At 45.5% G+C, this 20,671-nt stretch overlaps 1 protein-coding gene across 3 annotated transcripts in view; it reads left to right on the top strand.

The window, feature by feature from the left end:
- Positions 1–20,671, top strand: part of EML1 (EMAP like 1) — a 216,549-nt gene that overhangs the window by 169,757 nt on the left and 26,121 nt on the right. For all 3 annotated transcript variants that reach the window (XM_049897361.1, XM_049897362.1, XM_049897363.1), the window contains 6 exons: positions 5,518–5,546; positions 9,081–9,210; positions 11,799–11,948; positions 13,016–13,085; positions 15,315–15,425; positions 16,317–16,412. In XM_049897361.1, coding sequence (XP_049753318.1) covers positions 5,518–5,546; positions 9,081–9,210; positions 11,799–11,948; positions 13,016–13,085; positions 15,315–15,425; positions 16,317–16,412 — 586 coding nt within the window. The remainder of the gene's footprint in view (positions 1–5,517; positions 5,547–9,080; positions 9,211–11,798; positions 11,949–13,015; positions 13,086–15,314; positions 15,426–16,316; positions 16,413–20,671) is intronic.

Raw genomic sequence — 20,671 nt, 5'->3', positions numbered from 1 at the left:
TAAGTCTTTGAGGAAGCAGACTATTACATCTTTCTCCCGAGGAATAGCTGGTGGTTTCGAACCACTGACCTTTCGATTGGCAGTCAAGTGCTTTAACCACGGTGCCACCAGGGCTCATTGTTTCCACTTAGCACACAGAAAATCACAAGAGGGTATCACACCCACTCAAACAATGAGAACAAGCCAGATAATCTGCAAAACCATAGTTTTTAAAGCCCACCGGAGAGCTGAGATCACAAAGTAACATGATGAAATAAAATCCAAAATTGACAATCACCTCTAGGAAAAACAGAACCCACAGCTGCTTTCATCTTTGGCAGAGCAGCAGGAAGAGAGGGAAGCCTTCACAGATGTGAGTAAGAAGAAATCCACTGAAGTGTTACAGAATTCCTAAAGGCTGAGAGTAGACTGGCATGATAATTCAGAATTCTTGGGAGCCTCAGACATAAGGGGAATCTTCTCACACACCAGCTCTTCTCTGCAGACCCTCAGTGAGTGCTCAGGAGAAAGACTAGGAGCAGAACAGGAGTACGAAAGAGACCCTCTCTGAGGCCCAGGCTTGTCAGGCCTACTGTAGCCTGAGGGCAGAGCAGGAACTGAGAAATCCTCCACACTCTGGGCCTTATACTAAGTACCAGAAGGAGGGACAGGGCTAGCTGAGAGGGAGCCCCTTGAGGTGTGAGTACATAGTGAAGTCTGAGGACGGGGAGAACTGAGAGAAACTCCCCTGGGCACTCCAGGCCATACACCAAGTTTCAGGCAGCAGCTGTCTACCACTAGGGTAGGGATCTCCCTGAGGTCCAGACACACTGAGCCTGCTGAGGACTGAGGGTGGAGCAGGAAAACAGAAAATCCCCCAAGCTCTCCTGGTCTTAGACACTGAGTACCAGGGAGCAGCCCTCTACTGCTGGGAGGGGGCAAAGAGAGCTCTGAAGGGCCCATTAAAGTCAGAGAATAGGGCAGGAAAACGGAGGCAAACCCTCCAGGCACTCAGCTTTCAAACCCTAAGAAAGGGGAGGTTTTACCCCATCTAACAGTAATTTGAGTAAAACTAAAAGTGACTAAAGCAACCTTACAGCCAGACTTAGCTTAACTACAGATGAGATTGACTCAACCTCCAACACTAATGGCCTGACAGAAGAAGAAACGTGCCTTAGTCTTTACTATTTTTTTACGCAGCATTCATCATTAAGTTAAGCAAAAAAAAAAAAAGACAGGAAACACAAGAAAGCAAGAAAATATGATCCATCATCAAGAGAGGAAATAGTCAATAGAACAAGACATAAAGATGGTCCAGATGTTGGAACTGCAAAATAAATATGATAACAAATAATTAAATAAAATAATTTTAACAGAGATGGAAAGCATAAAAAGGAGTCAAATAGAAATGCCAGAAATGAAAAATATGCTATCCAAGACAAAGATCTTTCACTGAGTTTACCAGGATACTGAGGCACCAAAGGAAAGAGCCAGTAAACTTGAAAATAGTCAATGGAAATTACCCAAACTGAAAAACAAAGAGAAAAAAGAATAGAAAAAAGTGGAATATAACAACGAAGATTTATGGGATAATATTAAACCCTGGTGGTGTAGTGGTGCAGTGCTATAGCTGCTAACCAAAAGGTCAGCAGTTCAAATCCACCGGGTGCTCCTTGGAAACTCCAGGGGGCAGTTATACTCTGTCCTATAGGGTCGTTATGAATTGGAACTGACTCGACGGCAGCGGGTTTGGTTTGGTTGGTTTATCAAGCAATCTGTCATGTGTATAATTGAAGTCCAAGAAGAAAAAGAGAGAATGAGCAGAAGAAATATTGGAAGTTTTTTGGAATTACTGGAAATAACTTTCCAAAATTAATGAAAGAGAACAACTCACGATCTAAGATGGCTAGAAAACCCTAAACAGGATAAATAAAAACACACCTAGGCATATCGTACTCAGACTTTTGATAAAGAAAAAAATCCTGAAAGTAGCCAGAAGAACAAGCCACATTACATAAAGGGAACAAGAACAAGAATGACTGACTTCTCATCAGAGAAAATCAAGGCAAAAAAAAAAAAAAACAGTGGAAAAACACCTTTAAAGTGCTGAAAGAAAACGAAAACCGTCATCCTAGAATTCTGTAGTGTTGTGAGTTAAATCGTTTCCCCCAAAAAGGAGTTTAAGCCCTAACCCCTAGAACCTCTGAACGTGTCCTTACTTGGAAATAGGCTCACTGCAGATATAATTAGTTAAGATGAGTTAATTAGGGTACACCCTTATCTCTTTATATCTGAAGTTCTTACAAGAAGACCCTGCTTAAAGAGACGTAGAAGGAAGATGGCCAGGTGAAGACACAGACAAAGATTGGGATTATGCCGCCACAAACCAGGGAACGCCTGGGCCACCAGCAGATAGAAGAGGCAAGACAAGGTCCTCTGGGGCCTTCAGAGAGCCTGGCTCTGCTGACACCTTGCTTTTGTACGTCTAGCCTCCGGAGGTGGGAGAGAATACATTTCTACCCAGCTTGTGGTATTTTGCTACAGAAGTCCTAAGAAACTAATGCACACATCCAGTGAAAATATCTTTGAAAAACGAGGCAAAATAAAGACATTTTTAGACAGACAAAAGTTGAAAGAATTTGTCTCCAACAGAGCTGCACTACAAGAAATTCTGAAAGAAAGCCTTCAGGCTGAGGAAAACGATAGCAAATAGAAAGCATTTCTGCAGGAAGCAAAGAACGCTGGAAAGAAGAAGTGCGTTGGTACATACAAAGCGCACAGAGAGTTTTGTGTATATAAACAGTACGGGACTGGACAACGTTGTGTTCTGACATGCGTCATGAGGTTGGAGCCAACTCAGCCGCAACCAACAATAACTATATGTGTGTGTGCATGTGGATTTATATAATTATGAATTACGTGTTTATAAACACCCGTGCTCGTTGCCGTCAAGCTGATTCTGACTCATGGTGACTCTATAGAACAGATTAGAACTGCCCCACAGGGTTTTCTAGGCTGTAATCTTTACGGGAGCAGATCCCCGGGTCTTTTCTTCTGTGGAGTGGCTGGTGGGTTCGAACTGCCAACCTTTAGGTTAGTAGCTGAGTACTTAACCACTGTACCACCAGGGCTCCTACTGGGAATATAGCCAGGAACAAAACAGACCACATCCCCTGCTGTGGTAGAGCTTACATCCCAGTGGGGAGAAACAAAATAAAATGATACAGCTAATAAGTGCTGTAGAGAAAAATAAAGCAGAAAAGGAGAGCGGGGAATGTCAGAAGCAGGGCATGACGGGGTTGCAGTGCTGAGTAGGGGGTCAGAGAAGGCCCACTGTGAAGGCAGCTTTGAGCACAGACTTCATGCAGGTGCCTGGTGACTCTCTCAGGGACTCATGGTCCAGGCGGAGGGCAAGCAAAGGGCTGACATCGAGTTTGTCTGGCAGGCCCGAGAGCCCCAAGAAGCAGAGGGGCTGGAACTCAGTCCCTGAGGGAGAGGACAGAGTGGAAAGGTCAGAACCAGGAAGGGGCAGGGAACAGCAGGAGATGAGGCAGGGCCTTGTGAGTCATTGGAAGGGCTGGCTTTCATGCCAAGAGGTTGTGTCATGCTTTTACCAAAGTTCAGTGTTTAGAAAATGAAGCCTATAGCAGATTCAGTGACTTAGAACACATTTGATAAGAGTATAGCCCAGTCTTAAAACATCAGTAGCTCCCCCACTAACTAGAAACCAAGAATATCGATTCATATGTTTTATTACATGGTGGGATTAAGTGTAATTTCTACTCAGTGTATGTCAAGTTAAAAATTAAGAGGAAAAGAAGGAATACAAGGAATGTAGCTGCTCAGGTGTCTTGGTCTCCTGACCTTACCTGTTTACCAGCTCTGACACCAGCCGTCCCTCCCATGGCACTGTCTACTTCTCTTCTGGGTTCATTAATCCATTGCTGTGGCCACACAGAACTCACAGACGACAGTGAAGCGATTTCTTAGGGAAAAGGGCACAACTCAGGAATCAGGACCAGGAAGCATGCGGGCAGCCTCCCTTCTGCGGTGCAGGCAGCTCTCTCAGCTCCTCTAGGCCGTGCAGGTCTCCTCTCTGCCCCCACCCCACCACCACCGAGGACAAACTTCTCAGCTTTGCCACTGGAGCCCCTTCCAGGCCTGTGGCTACCAGCTCTGCTGCTAGTTCTGCCGCTGGGACCCTTCTGGGCCTCCCCCTGTCTTCATTGTTACAGCCCATAACCAGTGCTACAGCTCTTTTACAAGGGTCCTTGCCTCCCCTCTCTCTTTTTTTCTTTCTGCTGCTTCGTTCTGCTGCTTCTTTATGTCTGCAAAATATGGGGTTGACTGCTTGTATCTACAAACTTCTTGTCAATTTCAAGGCATGGCCCTCCCACCAAGACCACAAACTGACCAATCCTCTCTCAGTAGATTACAGACACTCATTTGCATGGTAGCTGCAGCTGGGCTACAACTCACCTCATTTGCATAGTCTGTTGACCACTCCCTACAAGATGCATACCAATCACAGGGCAGACTGCAGCCAGGGCCAGGCAGGAAGTAGCAAACCAACTTGTTTACAATTTACCCAGGAAATATCAGTCCACCTGGACAAAAATAACAAACCCTCTGGGGTAGAAACTAGGTCAGAGGTAACCCCTCAGGGTTAGGGGGAAAACCTCTCGAGCCAGTTTTCCAAAGAACCAAGGCTAAAGGCCACATAAAGGAACTCATTTCACCACAGCATCCCTCTCCTTGTCTAGAGTGGACGTGACAGCACCTGCCCACAGGTGGTTGTCATGGGGAAGCTAAGCTGAGAGAGGGGTGTGTGTGCCTGACAGAAGGTAGCAGGCGTGCAACCAATGGCCGCTCTCTCTCTCTGTACGTGGGGGGGCCCTCATGGAAGTTTTCCTTGTGGGAAGCTTGCCCTAGGGATGACCTCAATCCGTCTGCCGTGCTGTCCTTGAACCCTCTGGGGCTTCGGTTTCCCTGGTACGGTCACAGGGATGGCCTCAGCCTCGGGGGCAGGCAGGCAGGCGCCCAGGGTGGCTGAGGCCGGGGGCCAGGCCCCGATACTCATTATTCTTCTCTCCTCCCTTCTGCCACCCCTTGTCTTTCTTCCGAGTACAGTCATCTCTTCTCTAGAAGTCCTGACCCAAAAGATCTTTTGTCGAGAATTTGCTGGTTTTAAGAGTCTGTTTCAGAAGAGCCTGAGGAAGAGAAGTAACCCCTTTTTCACATTTGGACCGGGCTCGTCTTGATGAACCCAATGTCTTCCTTCCCCCAAATGCAGGTTGTGCCCCTAAGAAACACAGTGTTGGTGACAGAGTTAGGATTGGAATCTCTTGCATCTAGTTTTGGACATTTTTATAAAATATATGTCCATTTTTGCCGTTAAATTGGTTTTGTTTTCCTTATGAATGCAGGTAATTTATGCACTGTCGGCTGACAGACTGCAGCTAATGACTGTGGGGTCTTATGTGAGTGGGACAACACCCGAGGCTGCCTTTAAACACTGTTCCTGTTTCGTTTTCACAGCAAACCCAAGGAACCCGTGTTCAGCTCAGGTAGGTCTGATTGCACTTTTTTATGGGTATCCCCCACTCACGTCTTCAGAGCTGGGGGGCACTATCCCAGGGGCCAGACTTGGACACACAGAAGCTTCGGGGAGTGTGTGGTGGGGCTGAGGTGAACATAGTTGTGATGTCAGCCTGGCATCAGCGGCTGAGGGGTGAGCGGCTCAGGTAATAACAGTAAGACCTGCATAAAAAGTTCATAAAGACAAAACTCTTTACTGTCCCCCTTCAGAACTGATTTAAGATCCATCGCTAAGGAGGCAGAGTGAGATGCCACCGCGCGCGCTGTAACTGAGTTTCCAGGTTCAAAGACGGCAGTGGCCTCTGTCATTCCTCCTTACTAACTGGGCTCTGGTCACAAACATTTGCCGTTCCCTTAAAGGGAAAGTTTTCGATGCAGCAAGTTACAACATTGTGTAAAAACAGCTCTCCTCTTTCTGCCTTTGATTTTCTAAACTGTAAACTAATAATTAATCTGTATCCCTTTCTATACGTCTTTTTTTTTTAACACTGTTTTATAATAAGGTAGATGCTATTTTTAGCACATTAACCTGATTTTAAAAATGCATTTAAAGGGCACACAAATTGGCAAGTATGTAATTGGTTAAAGAAATTCACTTAATTTTGATTTTGCCAGTTTTTTCTTAAGCTCAGAGTCAGAACCCAAAAGTCAGAGTTTCGCGTTTGTCGGCACCTGCTTTCGTGGTCCTTTGGTTTTCAGGAAGCATGAAATTGTGCCCTGAAAATGTAGCCACCAGGAGCTCGCAGAGCTGCGTTCTGAGTGCACTTGCCAGAACCCCTGAAACGTGCCCAATTTCACTGCCTGGGGGCAGGGTAGCGTGTGACTGAGAGCTAGCCAGCTCCTGTCCCTCTGCCCCACTCCACGTCTCTTTATCTAGCCCTTCTGTCTCTGTCTCCGAAATCACAAGGAAAGCGCCGGGTGACGCACTGCAAAGGTAGGCGGCATCGCTGACACCTCGTAGCTCTCTGAGCAAAGCTGTTGCCCAGGCTCCAGAAACGGTTTTCATACAGGCAAACAGATGCTCTCCTTGTATGAAAAGGTTTTTCTGAGGCAAACTTCAATTCTAAGTTAAAAGCATTCTCGAGCATTTCCTTGGCTGGACTTTAAAAAGTGGCTGGAATTTGGATCTCGATTGGTGATTGGCTGATTACAGGAAATTTAAAAAATCTGCAGAAAGTTTAAGAGAGCTATAGGGCATCCCCTGGCCGGGCCACCGTTTGAGCCTGCACCCGCACTGCTGCTGACCGCCCCGCTGTGTGCTGTTACCCTAACGTGCCTGAGAAGCAATCACTTCCCTCGCCGCCGCCGCGGCCTTGTGGTTTGAAATTAGAATATCCGAATTACCAGTGGGAAACCGTGTCAAGGATAAACTCAGTGCTTTTCATTTTTTATTTATTTTCGCCTCGTCGAGTAATTTAGAATTCTGCAGCCTCCGGTGTAAGGACTTCTTAACCAGCGCATGAGTACAATCCAGCGTGTGTCAGTATTCCGTATACGCTGATGGTGGTGTACACCCAGGGTGGACCTTTTCGTGTTGTGGAAACGGCCTGTTCTCTCCGCTGCTCTCTGTGAGCTTCCTGACAGGATGGATTCATTTCTTACAAAGAATCCACGAAGTCACCCTTCACTTAACCTTGAACTCACCAACAACTGCCTCTTGTTCACCTCTGACAGTCAGTGGGCGCCTTTAGATTCCTCCATCGTAGTGACCGCCTAGTTTGCTGAGATGCGGGTGAGGAGTTGAGGAAGGGGAGACCTTTGGGGCGAGGAGAACCGCAGGCACAGGTGATGGAGGAAGGAGCATCCAGGCCGGGTGGCTGTGGCAAACAGGGCGTGGAAGCTGAGAGCCTGGCAGGGCAGAAAGCAGTCCGAGGATTTTGAGTGGGAAGGACATGGGGAAATCCACCTGGGGCCCTGGTGGGCCTGGCAGTGCACCTAAGACGGCCTGGGGAAGGGGATAAGAGAGCCTGCGGGAATGGGAGCTCAGGTGGGCTAATCACAGGGGGACTGGCGAGGAGGAAGCAGCTGTGAAACATCCTACCAGGAGGCTCCTGAGGAGGTAGTGATGGGCAGAACGTGCAGTGGTCTTCCTGAGAAGTCAGACTTAGCCCGCAGAGTAAAGGGGGTCTCACGTGCATGTGTTGGAGACCCGAGTGCATGCTCACGGTGACGCACACCCGGGACAGCCTCTGACAGTTGAAGCAGTAATGCATGTGGCCTTGCTCAGAAATCCTTAGGAATAAGACTTACAAAACTAATTTGTAAATGTTGTACTCACGGCTCTGTAATTATTGCGTGACTTTTCCTCACCACCTGCCTCTGTGCACATGAGTTTTCTGTTGAGTTATGTACGGGTAACCCTGTTCCCGACTGCCCAAGTTAAATGCCGTTAGGGCCGGCTCCTCTGAGAGGCGGTGACGTGTCAGAATTCATCAAGTTCTGAGTCTGGACAGAATTCTTCAGAAGCTCACAAGGCATTTTGTTTGGTCTTAGTATACCCTGAAAACTCTAGTCAGAAAACCTCAAGTTTTTGGATTTCTTTTTTTTTTTTTAAAGTTCCAGGATTTCCCCATATCAGTTTTATTATTGGTTTTTACTTTCCTCCCTGTGATTTACTTATTAAAGCATCAACAGATGTTTTGTTATGGAAATGTTTGTTCTAGAAAGTGTTACTTCCTGTCTTTCTCTCTCTAAAGAGTCTTTTGATCCTGGTTTCCATGTTGAGCTTTTCTTGGGCCTTTTCTTTTTTGCATGGGTCCTGGCATGTACTGCTGACTGCGTCCTTTCCACTTGAAAGAACGGTCCGATGTAAAAGATAAAGATACATGTCTTTACATTGCCGTATGACAAACCAGGCTAAATATTGAAAGATTTTATGAACTTTGATATTGACATTATGTATACATTGAACTCAATAAAAAATTTAAGTGGATTTCTTGTGTTGTAATTTTTTGGGGTGGCATTTTTTCCCCTCCTGATGATAAACAGAAGGAGCCCTGGTGGCGCAGTGGTTAAGCACAGGACTACTAACCAAAAAGTCGGTGGTTCGAACCTACCAGCCTGCTCCATGGGAGAAAGATGTGGCAATCTGCTTCCGTAAAGATTTATAGCCTTGGAAAATCCCATGGGGCAGTTCTGCTCTGTCCTATAGGGTTTTTATGAGTCGAAATTGACTCGAGGGCAGTGGGTTTCATTTTGGTTTGGATAATAAGCAAATTTAAGCACCAAAATTTCTCATGGGAGGAATAGTTGGGGTCTAGTTCTTTCCTGCCTTTTACAGTTTCTTATGTATTTTATGTACTTAAGTAAGCAAAATATGGAAAGAAAACAAGACACAAACTTTTATTTCAAACTGTGTTCAACTTTTTTTTTTCCCCTGAGGGCATTAATTAAAGGCTCAAGTTTTCACTTTCGTCTTGAAAGGCTAGAAAAGATGCATTTGTTTCCAGGTACACTGGGACGGGCACGGAGCCGTCTCACTGACGTCTTTGTTCTTTCCGTAGAAGAAGGATATGTAAAAATGTTTCTCCGTGGACGCCCTGTTACCATGTACATGCCCAAAGATCAAGTGGATTCTTATAATTTGGAAGCAAAAGTCGAGCTACCAACCAAGAGACTGAGACTGGAATGGGTGTATCCTTTATCCTCTGATTCGGTCTCACACCAAGCTAGCAGATGAGCCATGTTTTTAGCTTAGTTTAACTATAGAAATTCAGAAAACTTAAGTCCTCTTAAGTTTTAAAAAAACAAAATCTTCTACTCTCACTTTGGAAAAAAAAAATGAAATTGGCCATATGTTAGAACAGAGCACAGTGGTTTAGCAAATGAGGAGCCCGTAAGAGCTACTGCTTGTTGGGTTGTTTAAGAATCAGCCAAACTGTTCCTAAGGTGATTGTACTATTTTACACTCCCTCAGCAGTGTACGAGAGTTCCAGGTCCTCCACATCCTCATCAACACTTGCTGTGATCAGTCTTTCTAATTGTAGCCATTCTAGTGCGTGTGTGGAAACCCTGGTGGCGTAGTGGTTAAGAGCCATGGCTGCTAACCAAATGATCAGCAGTATGAATCCACCGGGCACTCCTTGGAAACTCTGTGGGCAGTTCTACTCTGTCCTGTAGGGTCGCTATGAGTCAGAATTGACTCGACGGCAACAGGTTTGGGTTTTTTGGTTTAGTGGGTGTGTAGGAGCCCTGGTGACACAAAGGTTAAGCACTTTGCTGCCAGCTGAAAGGTTGGCAGTTTGAACCCACCCAGCAACTCCGTGATAAAAATCCTGTCTTCACCCTCAAACAAATATTTACTGAGTACATGCCTGATGCCTAGCCCTAAACGCAAAGTATAAGTTGGTTTAAATTGGAGCCATTGTGATTTCAATTAGAAGAATTACTCTTAGCAATTATGGAATCATATTCTTTGGAATTTATCAAAAATTGTCACTTGTACCTAAATCTCTCCCCCGACATTTTTCCTTCAGATTCAAATGTCACAAACATTTAACCACGCACCTGTTTTGGAATCTGTTTTGGCACATGCAATTGAAGTGACTAGGTTAGGTAAAAAATGATTTAAATTGGTTAAATCAAACCTGGAAAACATTCCAAACACATTTATTCAGCCTACTTCCTATTCATATTTTGGAAGATATAAAACAGTGGAATTTGCTCCAGATATATACTACTTTTTGCATCCAAGTATGAGTGATGTTTTCCTCTCAAAATAGTTTTCAGGGTTTGGAAGCATCCCTGCCAGAGTCTTAACAAGAATAATCAAGGAGCCTGGGAATGGCTTGAGGAAGGGAAGCCTCCTTCCCTTTTTACCTTTTATATATGTGTGTGTTGTTTATAAAGACTTCTGTAATGTTAAAAAAAAAATTTTTTTTTTAATGAAAGATTTAACTCTTAAATTACAATAAAAAAATTAACTAGTGATTGACTCAGTAACTAAGGCATACAAAAGTCAATTACCAGTATCTTAAAATGTATTTTAAATATAAAGAATGTCAAAGCTCAGAGTTTTTTCTTGGAATAGGATTTATAATTTTAATACTGCTTAATGTTCGAAACAATATATCCCGACTCATAGCGACCCTATAGGACAGGGTAGACTGCCCCAGAGGGTTTCCAAGGAGCAGCTGGTGGATTTGAACAGCCAACCTTTTGGTTAGCAGCCGAGCTCTTACCTACCACGCCATCAGGGCTCCGATAATTGAAACAATATAATCAATATATATTATGTTTTCCCAAACAAGCTACAAAAGCCACAGACTATAATAAAGATTCAATCAATTTCCCAATCTCGATTCTAGAACTAGGCTCAATCACTCCCATTAAACCAGAGAGTCATGCTAGTTACAGTTCCCAGGATGCAGATGGTGTATCAACGGGAGGGTAGTGTGGAGAGCTGAAAGATGACAGGCTTAGCCCTGCTGTGCCTTTTAATTCTAGTTCAGAGCCAAGCCCTTGCCTCTCTTTTAAGATCAGAGATTCAAGAGGGAGAATAAATGTGGGGTTGTGATAGTTAAGCAGATCTAACAAGCAGTATGATAACTAGATAGAACTGTGACAAAAAAAAGAAATAGCAGAAAGGAAAGAAGGAAAAAAAATTAGCAGAATATTGCAGCATTCTCGTGAAATAAGTTTAAACTATAACATCTGATGATTTTAATTCTAGGGTCAGGATGGTACTGTTTAGCACAGTGTTGTCATAGCGGTTAGCCTTTCCAAAGACCAGCTAGGGACAATTTTAATGGCAGACTAGGTGTGAGGAAGACAAGTACCCATGTAAAATCCTAACAACTCAACGAAAAACTTTGGCCCCTAGCTGTTGCTTCCCAGATCTGTGATTGATCGGCTAAATTGAAAAGTATTCACCTTCCAGGAGCTTCACAAATGTGAAGTTACCTTTAGTAAATAAAATAATCATTTTCAATCAAGCTGAAAAATTCATCTTTCAAAAAACAATATATACTTTCTAAAAATTAAACCACATCTTGGGATTGTTAAAAATATGCATTCACATTACATCCATGACTGTTCCCCAATGTTATTTCATGCCTGTTAGGGGTCTGATGTATTTGGCGCTATTCGTAGTTTGGTATCCCTTAAATTAGTGAAATTGATGGCAATAGTTGTATAGAATTTTATTGCCGTGCCTGTTGAATAAAGCTGATATCTCCTCAGCTCTTAAAGAAGAGATTTTGTCTTGACCCACACACACAAAGCTACGGGTACAGGGGTCGAGACTGTCGCAACAACCTCTACCTGCTTCCGACGGGCGAGACCGTGTATTTTATCGCCTCGGTGGTGGTCTTGTACAACGTGGACGAGCAGCTTCAGAGGCATTATGCTGGCCACAACGATGACGTCAAGTGGTAAGTCCTCCATATTCACCGGCGGAGATAGTATGCTCAGAAAGAGCTCAGTATTGGGATATTATGAAAGAGAAGAAAAGAGGTCTGAGGAAACAGGATCTGTGGGGAAACCTTCTTTGTTTCCTAAAAAACAACAACAAAAATTAGTTGCTTTCGAGTCCATCCCAACTCGTGGCAACCCCACGTGTGTCAGAGTAGAACTGCTTGGTAGGGGTTTCATGGCTGTGACCTTTGGAACCAGATCACCTTTCTTCCAAGATGACTCCGAGTGGATTTGAACCGCCAATCTTCCAGCATTTAACCGTTTGTACCACCAAGGGACTCCTAGCTACTAGACAACATGAGGCTGCTAGACAACACGAGGCTACTAGACAACACGAGGCTACTAGACAACAAAAAAGTTGGCTAAGACAACTTTTATTTTTGGTTTTCTATGCTCACAACACATGATCTTAATCAATCGTATCACCTAAACAAATAGCTCCAGTAGACTTCTGTTTGGAGGCCTCTGTACTGACATATCACATGTTAAAGGCTTCTAATTTGAGTCTTTATTTTTTAAATACAAATGTTTTGCCTTGTATTTATGGCTGGTCTGCCGTACCCGTAATTCATTTACAGCTTTTCGTAGGGATTGAATGTATCTTGGAAGGATGGGTAGCTGAATAGATGGGTTTATGTATTTGTATTGTCCTAGATCCTTGGTCAATTACAAAAAAACCTGTTGGCAAAAGATTATTACATCTTTGCTATCTGAGGTACACAAAATGACTTGTTATTAAAGGTTGTAGGCTAATTAAGTGGTTCTGAGATTGAAATGTTATTTTCTCAGCAATGGATGCTTTTTCCCGGAGTTTCAAAATTCTTGAGAAGGAATAAAGTAAGATTAAATGAAAGATCCCCCAGTTGTCTAAAGTCACTGGGGAGCTGAGAGACTTTATTCTGAATCTGTAAGGAGTTATATGTTTGAATGTGTGTCTAGATTATATCTGATCAAGGGGAAAGGAAAGCTTACCTTTAAAGTTGAGTTTTTTGTTTTGTTTTTGTAAATATCCTTTTTTTTTTAGCCTAGCAGTTCATCCTGATAGGATCACCATAGCAACAGGACAAGTTGCAGGTACATCTAAGGATGGAAAAGTGAGTACTATTATTTTTTCATGTTTTTGTTATGAGCTGGTAGCACAAAGTAACTTTCTGAAAACATTATTTTTGCTGATTAATAAGCCTGCTAACATGTACAGTATCTGAATCCTGCTTAATCCCTCATTAGGTTTTTTTATGGAAAACTAAAAACCTTGCAATGATCTTTGAAATCACTTGAGTTCACATTAATTTCAACAAAATATTACACAGCATTGTTCTTGACTAAGGGTTCACTAATTCTTAAAATACGTACTTACATAAATAGTAAACTTTGAAATATCAAGGTCCACGTTTAACAAATACCTAAATACGAGACATTGTACCTCTTCAATGGATGTCAAACACTCTGCACGAATGCCCAGTCACCCGACTGGGGCCGTGGAGTTTGTGTCTGCAGCCATTCCCAAAGCTGCTGGGAGGGTCCCAGCACCAGTTCTGTAAGCACTTCACAGGACTTATTTATACCTTAAGGAATCAGATAGGGAACTAGTGGACATTAACAAATTAATTAATCCGAAAACAATTAAAAACTGGTTTCCCATTACTAATTTCCCACCAAACCAAACCAAAGTAAACCCACTGCCATTGAGTCGATTCTGACTCATAGCGACCTTACGGGACAGAGTAGAACTGCCCCATAGGGTTTCCTAGGCTATAATTTTAATGGGGGAAAACCTGGTGGCACAGTGGTTAAGTGCTACGGCTGCTAACCAAAGGGTCGGCAGTTCAAATCCACCAGGCGCTCCTTGGAAACTCTATGGCGCAGTTCTACTCTGTCCCATAGGGTCGCTATGAGTCGGAATCGACTGGACGGCACGGGGTTTAATCTTAATGGGGGCAGATTGCTGGGTCTTTTCTCCCGCAGAGTGTCTGGGAGAGTTCAAACCACTGACCTTTTGGTTAGCAGCTGAGCGCTTAACTACTGTGCCACCAGGCTCCTACTTACTTCCCACCTCTGTTATAATCATCTTGTCTTATCCAAAATTCTGTGTGGCTTTTTTGATAACCACTTTTGCATGCCTTATTATTCAACAATATATTACATTTTGTATCAACCTAATATTTTCTTTTAAGAAAGCATGGAGGCTACCATGTTTCAGAAAATATTTTAAGGACATTAGATTTTAAATATTAATTTTATGCTATTTTTCATTAAAATTCTACTCTTGAAGAGAGGTAACAGGAACAAAGAAAATCAGACTATTAAGTAAATACACATAAATGGAATGGAATCTTTACCTTTTTTTTTTAATGTCAGGTGGCCCTTAGCAAGTTCTTTGAGTTACATGTATGTATGTATTTCCTACAATTAAAAAAAAAAGAAAAATCTTTGAGATGTGAGTGAATCATTTGTTCTCCCTCTAGTGGCTAAGAGGTGAATTTCACGTTCTGCCTTGGAAAATCAGAAGCTGTAGCACATGGAAGTGTTAAGCTCTCAGACCCAATCTTTCACTTTACTTATAAGAAAATCGTGGTCCAGAGAGGCCAAGTGCCTGCTACAGACGCCCAGCTACTTAGCAACTAGTCCACACTAGGGCCCCGCTCACCTGACCTAGTCTGCCCACAAAGTACAACATTGCAGTAGAATCTGTCAACAAATCTGATTGCTTTACGGTGGTTTCTTCTATCAGGGATTGGATAGTTAATATTAAAAATTAGTGTAACATAGAAAAATTAATATAAATAACCTAGGACCACAGTTGAGAGGGTTTTGAATTAACCGTAACAATTCTAAATTTTATTTGTACGTATCTGATTGTCTCGTTTGCTTTTATGGGGCCCAAGAATGTTAAGCTCTTAGTAAGTTTGGTGGTGACTGTCTCCATGTCCTTGCTGTAGGCTCACACTTAGCAGCAGTATAAACTTTAAGAGAATGACCCATATACGAGATTCCATTTTTCTTGTCAATTTTCGTTTGGACGTATCTGGATGTACAAATTACAGTATCAATACAGTTATCAAGAATTGGAGATTCTAAATGTAAAATGGGTAGAACGCTACTAATGTTAAATTGGCCGCATGTGGCCATGACCTCGTGAAGCCGTTAGGAACATTTTATTTACATCAACGGGCAGACTCCTCAAATGTAGAAAGAGAGTTTTGTTTTGGCAAAATTGTAATTACTGCCCAGGTAATCTTTTTAGCTTCAAGGTAAAGATAAATTGGTATAACTGTCACAACTGATGACTGTGTTTTTTTGTTTTTTGTTTTTTTTAAAAAAAGCAACTACCACCCCACGTACGCATCTGGGATTCCGTGACGCTGAATACGCTGCATGTCATCGGAATCGGGTTTTTTGACCGAGCTGTCACCTGTATTGCATTCTCAAAATCTGTAAGTACGAGCCCTTTGAGTAACGCAGTCTCTGTCTGTAGGGAAAGAGACTCCAGTCAGGGTGGGGAGGGAGAGAGCCGACCCGCTCAGTAGCCACCCAGGTGTGCGTGCAGATTGGAATCCTGGGAGGTTCTGCTCCCCAGGCCCCCGTTGAGAGGCCATGCGTTCCCTTGGGGTTACACACTCCGAATCAGTGTTACCAGCCACTGCCAGCGTGGGGCTCGGTGATGGAAACAGATCCTACCGGGACATTACCATTCTGGTCCTGAGGCAGTTTTGCTGGCTCCGGCCTTGACTTTCACCTGCTCCCTTCATCAGCGGCCCCCAAGGGTCTCTGTGTCCCCAGCCCGGCTGGCTCATTGCCAGCTGCAGCAGGGACGGCACAGGGCCTCGGGCTCTTCCACGCTCACAAAGGGCATTGCTGGCCCCACAGATCCGCCCTTGTGCTTCTTGGGCCATTCTGAATCTTCCGTTCGCGCACATGTGTGCGTGTTCACATACAAGCGTCCGTGCTCCAGCGCGTTTGTGCCTTCTGCCATCTGAAGGTTTGCCTGGTCACAGGGTGACAGACCCTGTACCATGCATGCTGTGGGCCACTGTCTCCTGGGGAGGGGCTTGCAGCTCGCTTTGAGGCCAGTTTAAGGGAACCTGGTGGGGAGGAGCGACCCTCTGACACCTCTGTCCCCTGCTCCTATCCCTTCACCGCCCCCTCCCACCCTGTTCACCTGCTCTCACACCTGGACAAGTAAGGTTTCAAAGGGAGTGGGTAAGTATTCTTTAACCAAAATGTAGAGGCTCCTTTTTAAAAGTAAAATTAATGTTTGTTTTTAGTCATGTTCAACCCATTTTATTCTCAAAGGTAGTTTCCCTGTGAATACCTTTCTCTTCCAGAATGGAGGAAGCAACCTGTGTGCCGTGGACGACTCCAACGACCACGTGCTGTCTGTGTGGGACTGGCAGAAGGAGGAAAGGCTGGCCGAAGTGAAGGTCTCACCCACATCTTCTGTTGGGCGACATTACCTGCTCCTGTGTGGAGCCCATCTGGCTCCCCTTCCCCTTCCGGCTGGCCCTAGCCCTCTTGCCTGTTTCTCTTAATGGGCTGCCTACCCCTAGCCACAGCCCTCAGGTGTGACCCCCGCTCCTCTCCCCTCATGGGCGTCCATTCCCAAGTCTTGTCAAGTTTTCTCACAATGTCTGGAAGCTTTTTCCTTCCTCACTTTGCAGCCGCCACCTTTTTAATTCCTGCATGTGTTCATTTATTCCTTCACTCATTCATTCCACAAATTCGGGTGTCCCCTGCGCACTGGGACTGTGCAGGTTGGCGCTGGGCGTCATGACAGGCGAGGTGTGCTCGCTGCCCCTGAGGCTGTCCAACTGGGGAGGGGACACGTACAGGAGCGGGTGCCGCCAGCCTGAGGCTGAGGTAAAGATCGGTGCAGCCAGCGAGGGGGTGTCCAAAGCTGAGTGGACTCAGAAAAGACCAGCAAGTGCACTGGTCTGTCTCAAGTACCCCACAGGGACTTGTCCTGCGGCAGCCCCCTTTGGACTTCTCTGGGCCAGCCCTAGTCCGCTTGGCCACAATACATCAAGTTAGCGTTCCTTCAACACTTTTCTGTTTCCTGCCTATTAAGTCCATCATTGGATCCTATTATTATAGAATTCTCATCAGATTTCCCATCCTGGCAACCATTAGCCTTCGAGAAGCCACTTATCTAACATTAGAATTACGTTAGAAATCCTTCCTTCTCTGACTTTCTCTGTCATCTCTTAGATGCAGACCTAGTGTTCTCCTCAGGCGATTTTCCTACACCTGTTTTCATGCTGTAAAACCCCAAACCAGACCTGTTGCCATGGCGTCGATTCAGACTCATAGTGACCCCATGTGACAGAGTAGAACTGCCCCATAGGGCTTCCTAGGCTGTAATCTTAATGGGACCAAATCGCCAGGTCTTTTCTCCCGTGGAGTGGCTGGTAGGTTCAAACCACTGACCTTCGGTTGGCAGCTGAGCACTTAACCACTGCACCACGAGGGCTCCTTTTCATGCTATAGCCCTGGCTTTTTACATTCTGGTCAGGTAGCTAAATTCTTCTTGCTACCTTGCTGGGTAGCATGGAATTAATCAGAGGCTAGTTATTACTGAGTTTCAAGAATGTGTAGTTGAATGACCAAGCAGAAGGAACAATCAGGGTCACCTTTATCAAACCAGGGGGCAAGTCCTGGAAATCAAGACTGGGGTAGTGGTGAGGTGGGACCAAGAGTCGGAGCCATAACACTGGACCCAGGCATGGCCACCAAACCATGGGCAGAGCCCAGGGGTCAGAGCCAGGAGGGCCTCCCAGGGAAATGGCACAGCCAAAGTCAGCAGGAAGAGAGGGACTGTATAAAATCCAGGCTCCTGGGTCCTTCCTTGGAGATTTCAATCCACCAGATGAGAGATGAGGCCTAGAGGTCTGCATTTTAACTCACATCTGGCGATTCTCTGGTCCTGCCACGGTTGGGCAGCCCTGCCTGCAGGCTCTTAAACTCTTAGCTGCCCTGAGTTTGCTCCTTCCGAGAAAGCATTCTGCTGGCTGCGCTTAGCCAGCTCCTGTGCTCAGCCCTGGCACAGAGAGGACCAGGGCATGGCCTGTCCTCAGGGCACAGCCCCGTGTACCTGTGCAGCACTGCTGCTGCGTACGGTGGTCCGATGCAAGGAGCCAGAGCAGACCGTCCGCTTCCTTTGCACAAAATGGGTGGGACCAGGGAGGCTCTGAGGGCTTCCCCCAGGTAACTCAGGGAGCATTCATACAGGTGCAGTCAGATGGGAGGGCAGGGCCCCTGCTGAGTGGAATACCCACATGTACACAGGCTTGCAGGGTGACATGGGGCACGTCCTCACCTCCACCTGATGCTGACTCACAGGTTAACCGTGACCTGCCCAGCTCTGCAACCTGGTGCAGACACTCAGCTTGGCTCTGTCCCTCCTGGACTGCCGTGTTGTCATCCTCCACTCCATCCACTCCCGCTTCTGGCTGCAGATAAATAAGCTCACTCCTTGGTCCACAGACTGTTGAGAAAGTCTCAGGGCCAGGGGCTACAGTAGACTCCAGAGACACAGAGATGGCTCAGATGTGGCACCTGGCGTCAAGGGGGAGACAGCACGTCCCGTGCAGCCACAAGTCAGCTCGGGCAGTGTTAGGATGCACCTGGTGCTATGAGTCTGGAAGGGTTAGGAGGGTGTCCTGGGGGATGAGATGGTGGAACCAAGCCTGAAAGAATGAGCCAGCCTGGAAGGGGGCCGAGGAGGACAGGCCACATGACAGAGGCATGGAGGCTGGGGCAGCCAGCGTGTGTGTAGCTGAGAAGCAGCTCCGTGGGGCTGGAGTGTAAGGAGGCCGAAGAGCGGGCAGGGTCCTGGGAGGTATATGTACCTCACTACTGGGTGGTACTTCGATTTTATCCGGAACGCAATGCAGAGCCACCAGGGACGTAAACCGTGGAAGTGTGTGGTTAGGGCTTCATTTGGGCAAATCTCTCTGGGTTCCATGTGGAAAATGTACTAGAGAGAGAAGAGTGGAAGAAGTGAGTCTCGTTAAGAGATTGCTGTAGTCGTCCGTGGGCAAGCGGTGAAACGTGAGTTGAGAGATACTGAAGAGGTGAGATTGACAGGACTTCGTGCATACTTGACTGTGAGTGCAGAGAGATTGTTGTTAGTTGTTGTTGAGATGAATCCGGCTCATGGCGACCCCATGTGTGCAGAGTAGAACTGCTCCACGGGGTTTTCAAGACTGTGACCTTTCGGAAGCAGATCACCAGGCCTGTCTTCAAGGTGTCTCTAGTGGATTTGAACCACCAGCCTTTCTGCTAATAGTCAAGCGCTTAACTGGTTGTGCCACCAGGGCTCCCTGGAGAGAGAGAAGAGGGATCAAAGGTGGCTGGCTGGCTTCTAGCACGGGAGGAGGTCAGCAGTGGAGAGGAGATGGGAAGAGGAACACCCGGAAGAGAGGCTAGCTCTATACTTGTTTAAGGCACCCAGGGGACCTGTAAGTAGAAATGCCTCGTAGGCAGTGGCTTTGTGAACCTGGTGTTTAATGGGATGTGTGTGCTGGGAGAAGGAGATGGAGTTGACGGCATTTGCAGCTGGGGTGATGGGACCCACAGGGCTTAGATCATCAAGGAAAGCCCATAGAGGCAGGATGGTGAGCCAAAGGCAGGCCCACCCAGAGAGGCCATGAGGACAAGGAGAAAGAATGCTGAAAGGAAACTCAAAAGAGGTGGGCAGCTTCGCAGCAAGGGGAGAAAGTGTTTCACAGTGGTTCCGTGAGATAGGGCCTGGAAAGCAGGGTTGCATTTGACCACTCAGCGCTGCGATTTTAGTGACCATGGGCAGAGTGTTTTCCGTGGTGTGCTGGAACAGACACCAGATAGCAGTGAATTCGTGGTAAAGATGGGGTCTTTCTGTAACAAGAAAGGCTTAAACGCGTGTAAGGGCTGAGAGGGAACAGCAGTCAGGGAGGAGCAGTGCCAATCCCAGCGAGGAAAGGAGCCTGGAGTCTGGGAGGAGGTGGGACCAGACAGCTGGCCCCAGCAGAGCCATGCACCTGAGCTCAAGTGGCCTTCATAGGGCCACCCATTAGTGGTGGCTTACCAGAGTACTTGCTGAGTCTTTCTGTAAATACCACTTGACTCTGTGTCTCTTTCTGTCTCCATGCTTCCCAGGGCAGGAACCCAACCGCCTGGTCCCTTGGGCTCTACCAGTGGGCTGGACATCAGGAAACACTGGGCTTGTTGCCTTTGTTGGCCTGACCCAGTTTCTGAATAAACTAGCACGATTTTTATCTTCCTGACTACTGCTGGTTTGGGTCATTTGGTAATTTATCACTTCTAAGGGACAGTGGAAGAAAAATGTTGACATTTTTACTAGAAATTTTCGGATTTTTAAATTAGTTATAGGTAATTCTTAGATTTTTTTTTCCCAGCTTAGAAAAACACTGCTCTGTGTGTTTTTAAGTAAATGTAAAATTGCTGTATTGCAATCACTATAATAGAGAAGTATAAACATTTTCAGTAAGACATAAAATTAAAAAAATTTTTTTTAAACATGTACTGGTTTGCACAAATATCTAAACACCATGAAAATCCTTTACCAGGCAGCCACCCTCCTCTCTGCCACCGGTGTTTTTTGATCATTACTGATAAATAGGTAAAGAGAAAAACCAATTAAAATGCTTAAACTATCTCAGTAATTGACATAAATGCTTGCTTT

Source organism: Elephas maximus, chromosome 10 (assembly GCF_024166365.1).
Source record: "Elephas maximus indicus isolate mEleMax1 chromosome 10, mEleMax1 primary haplotype, whole genome shotgun sequence".
Taxonomy (NCBI): Eukaryota; Metazoa; Chordata; class Mammalia; order Proboscidea; family Elephantidae; genus Elephas; species Elephas maximus.
The sequence above is the reverse complement of the archived record's forward strand: the minus strand, read 5'-3'. Positions and strand labels throughout refer to the sequence as shown.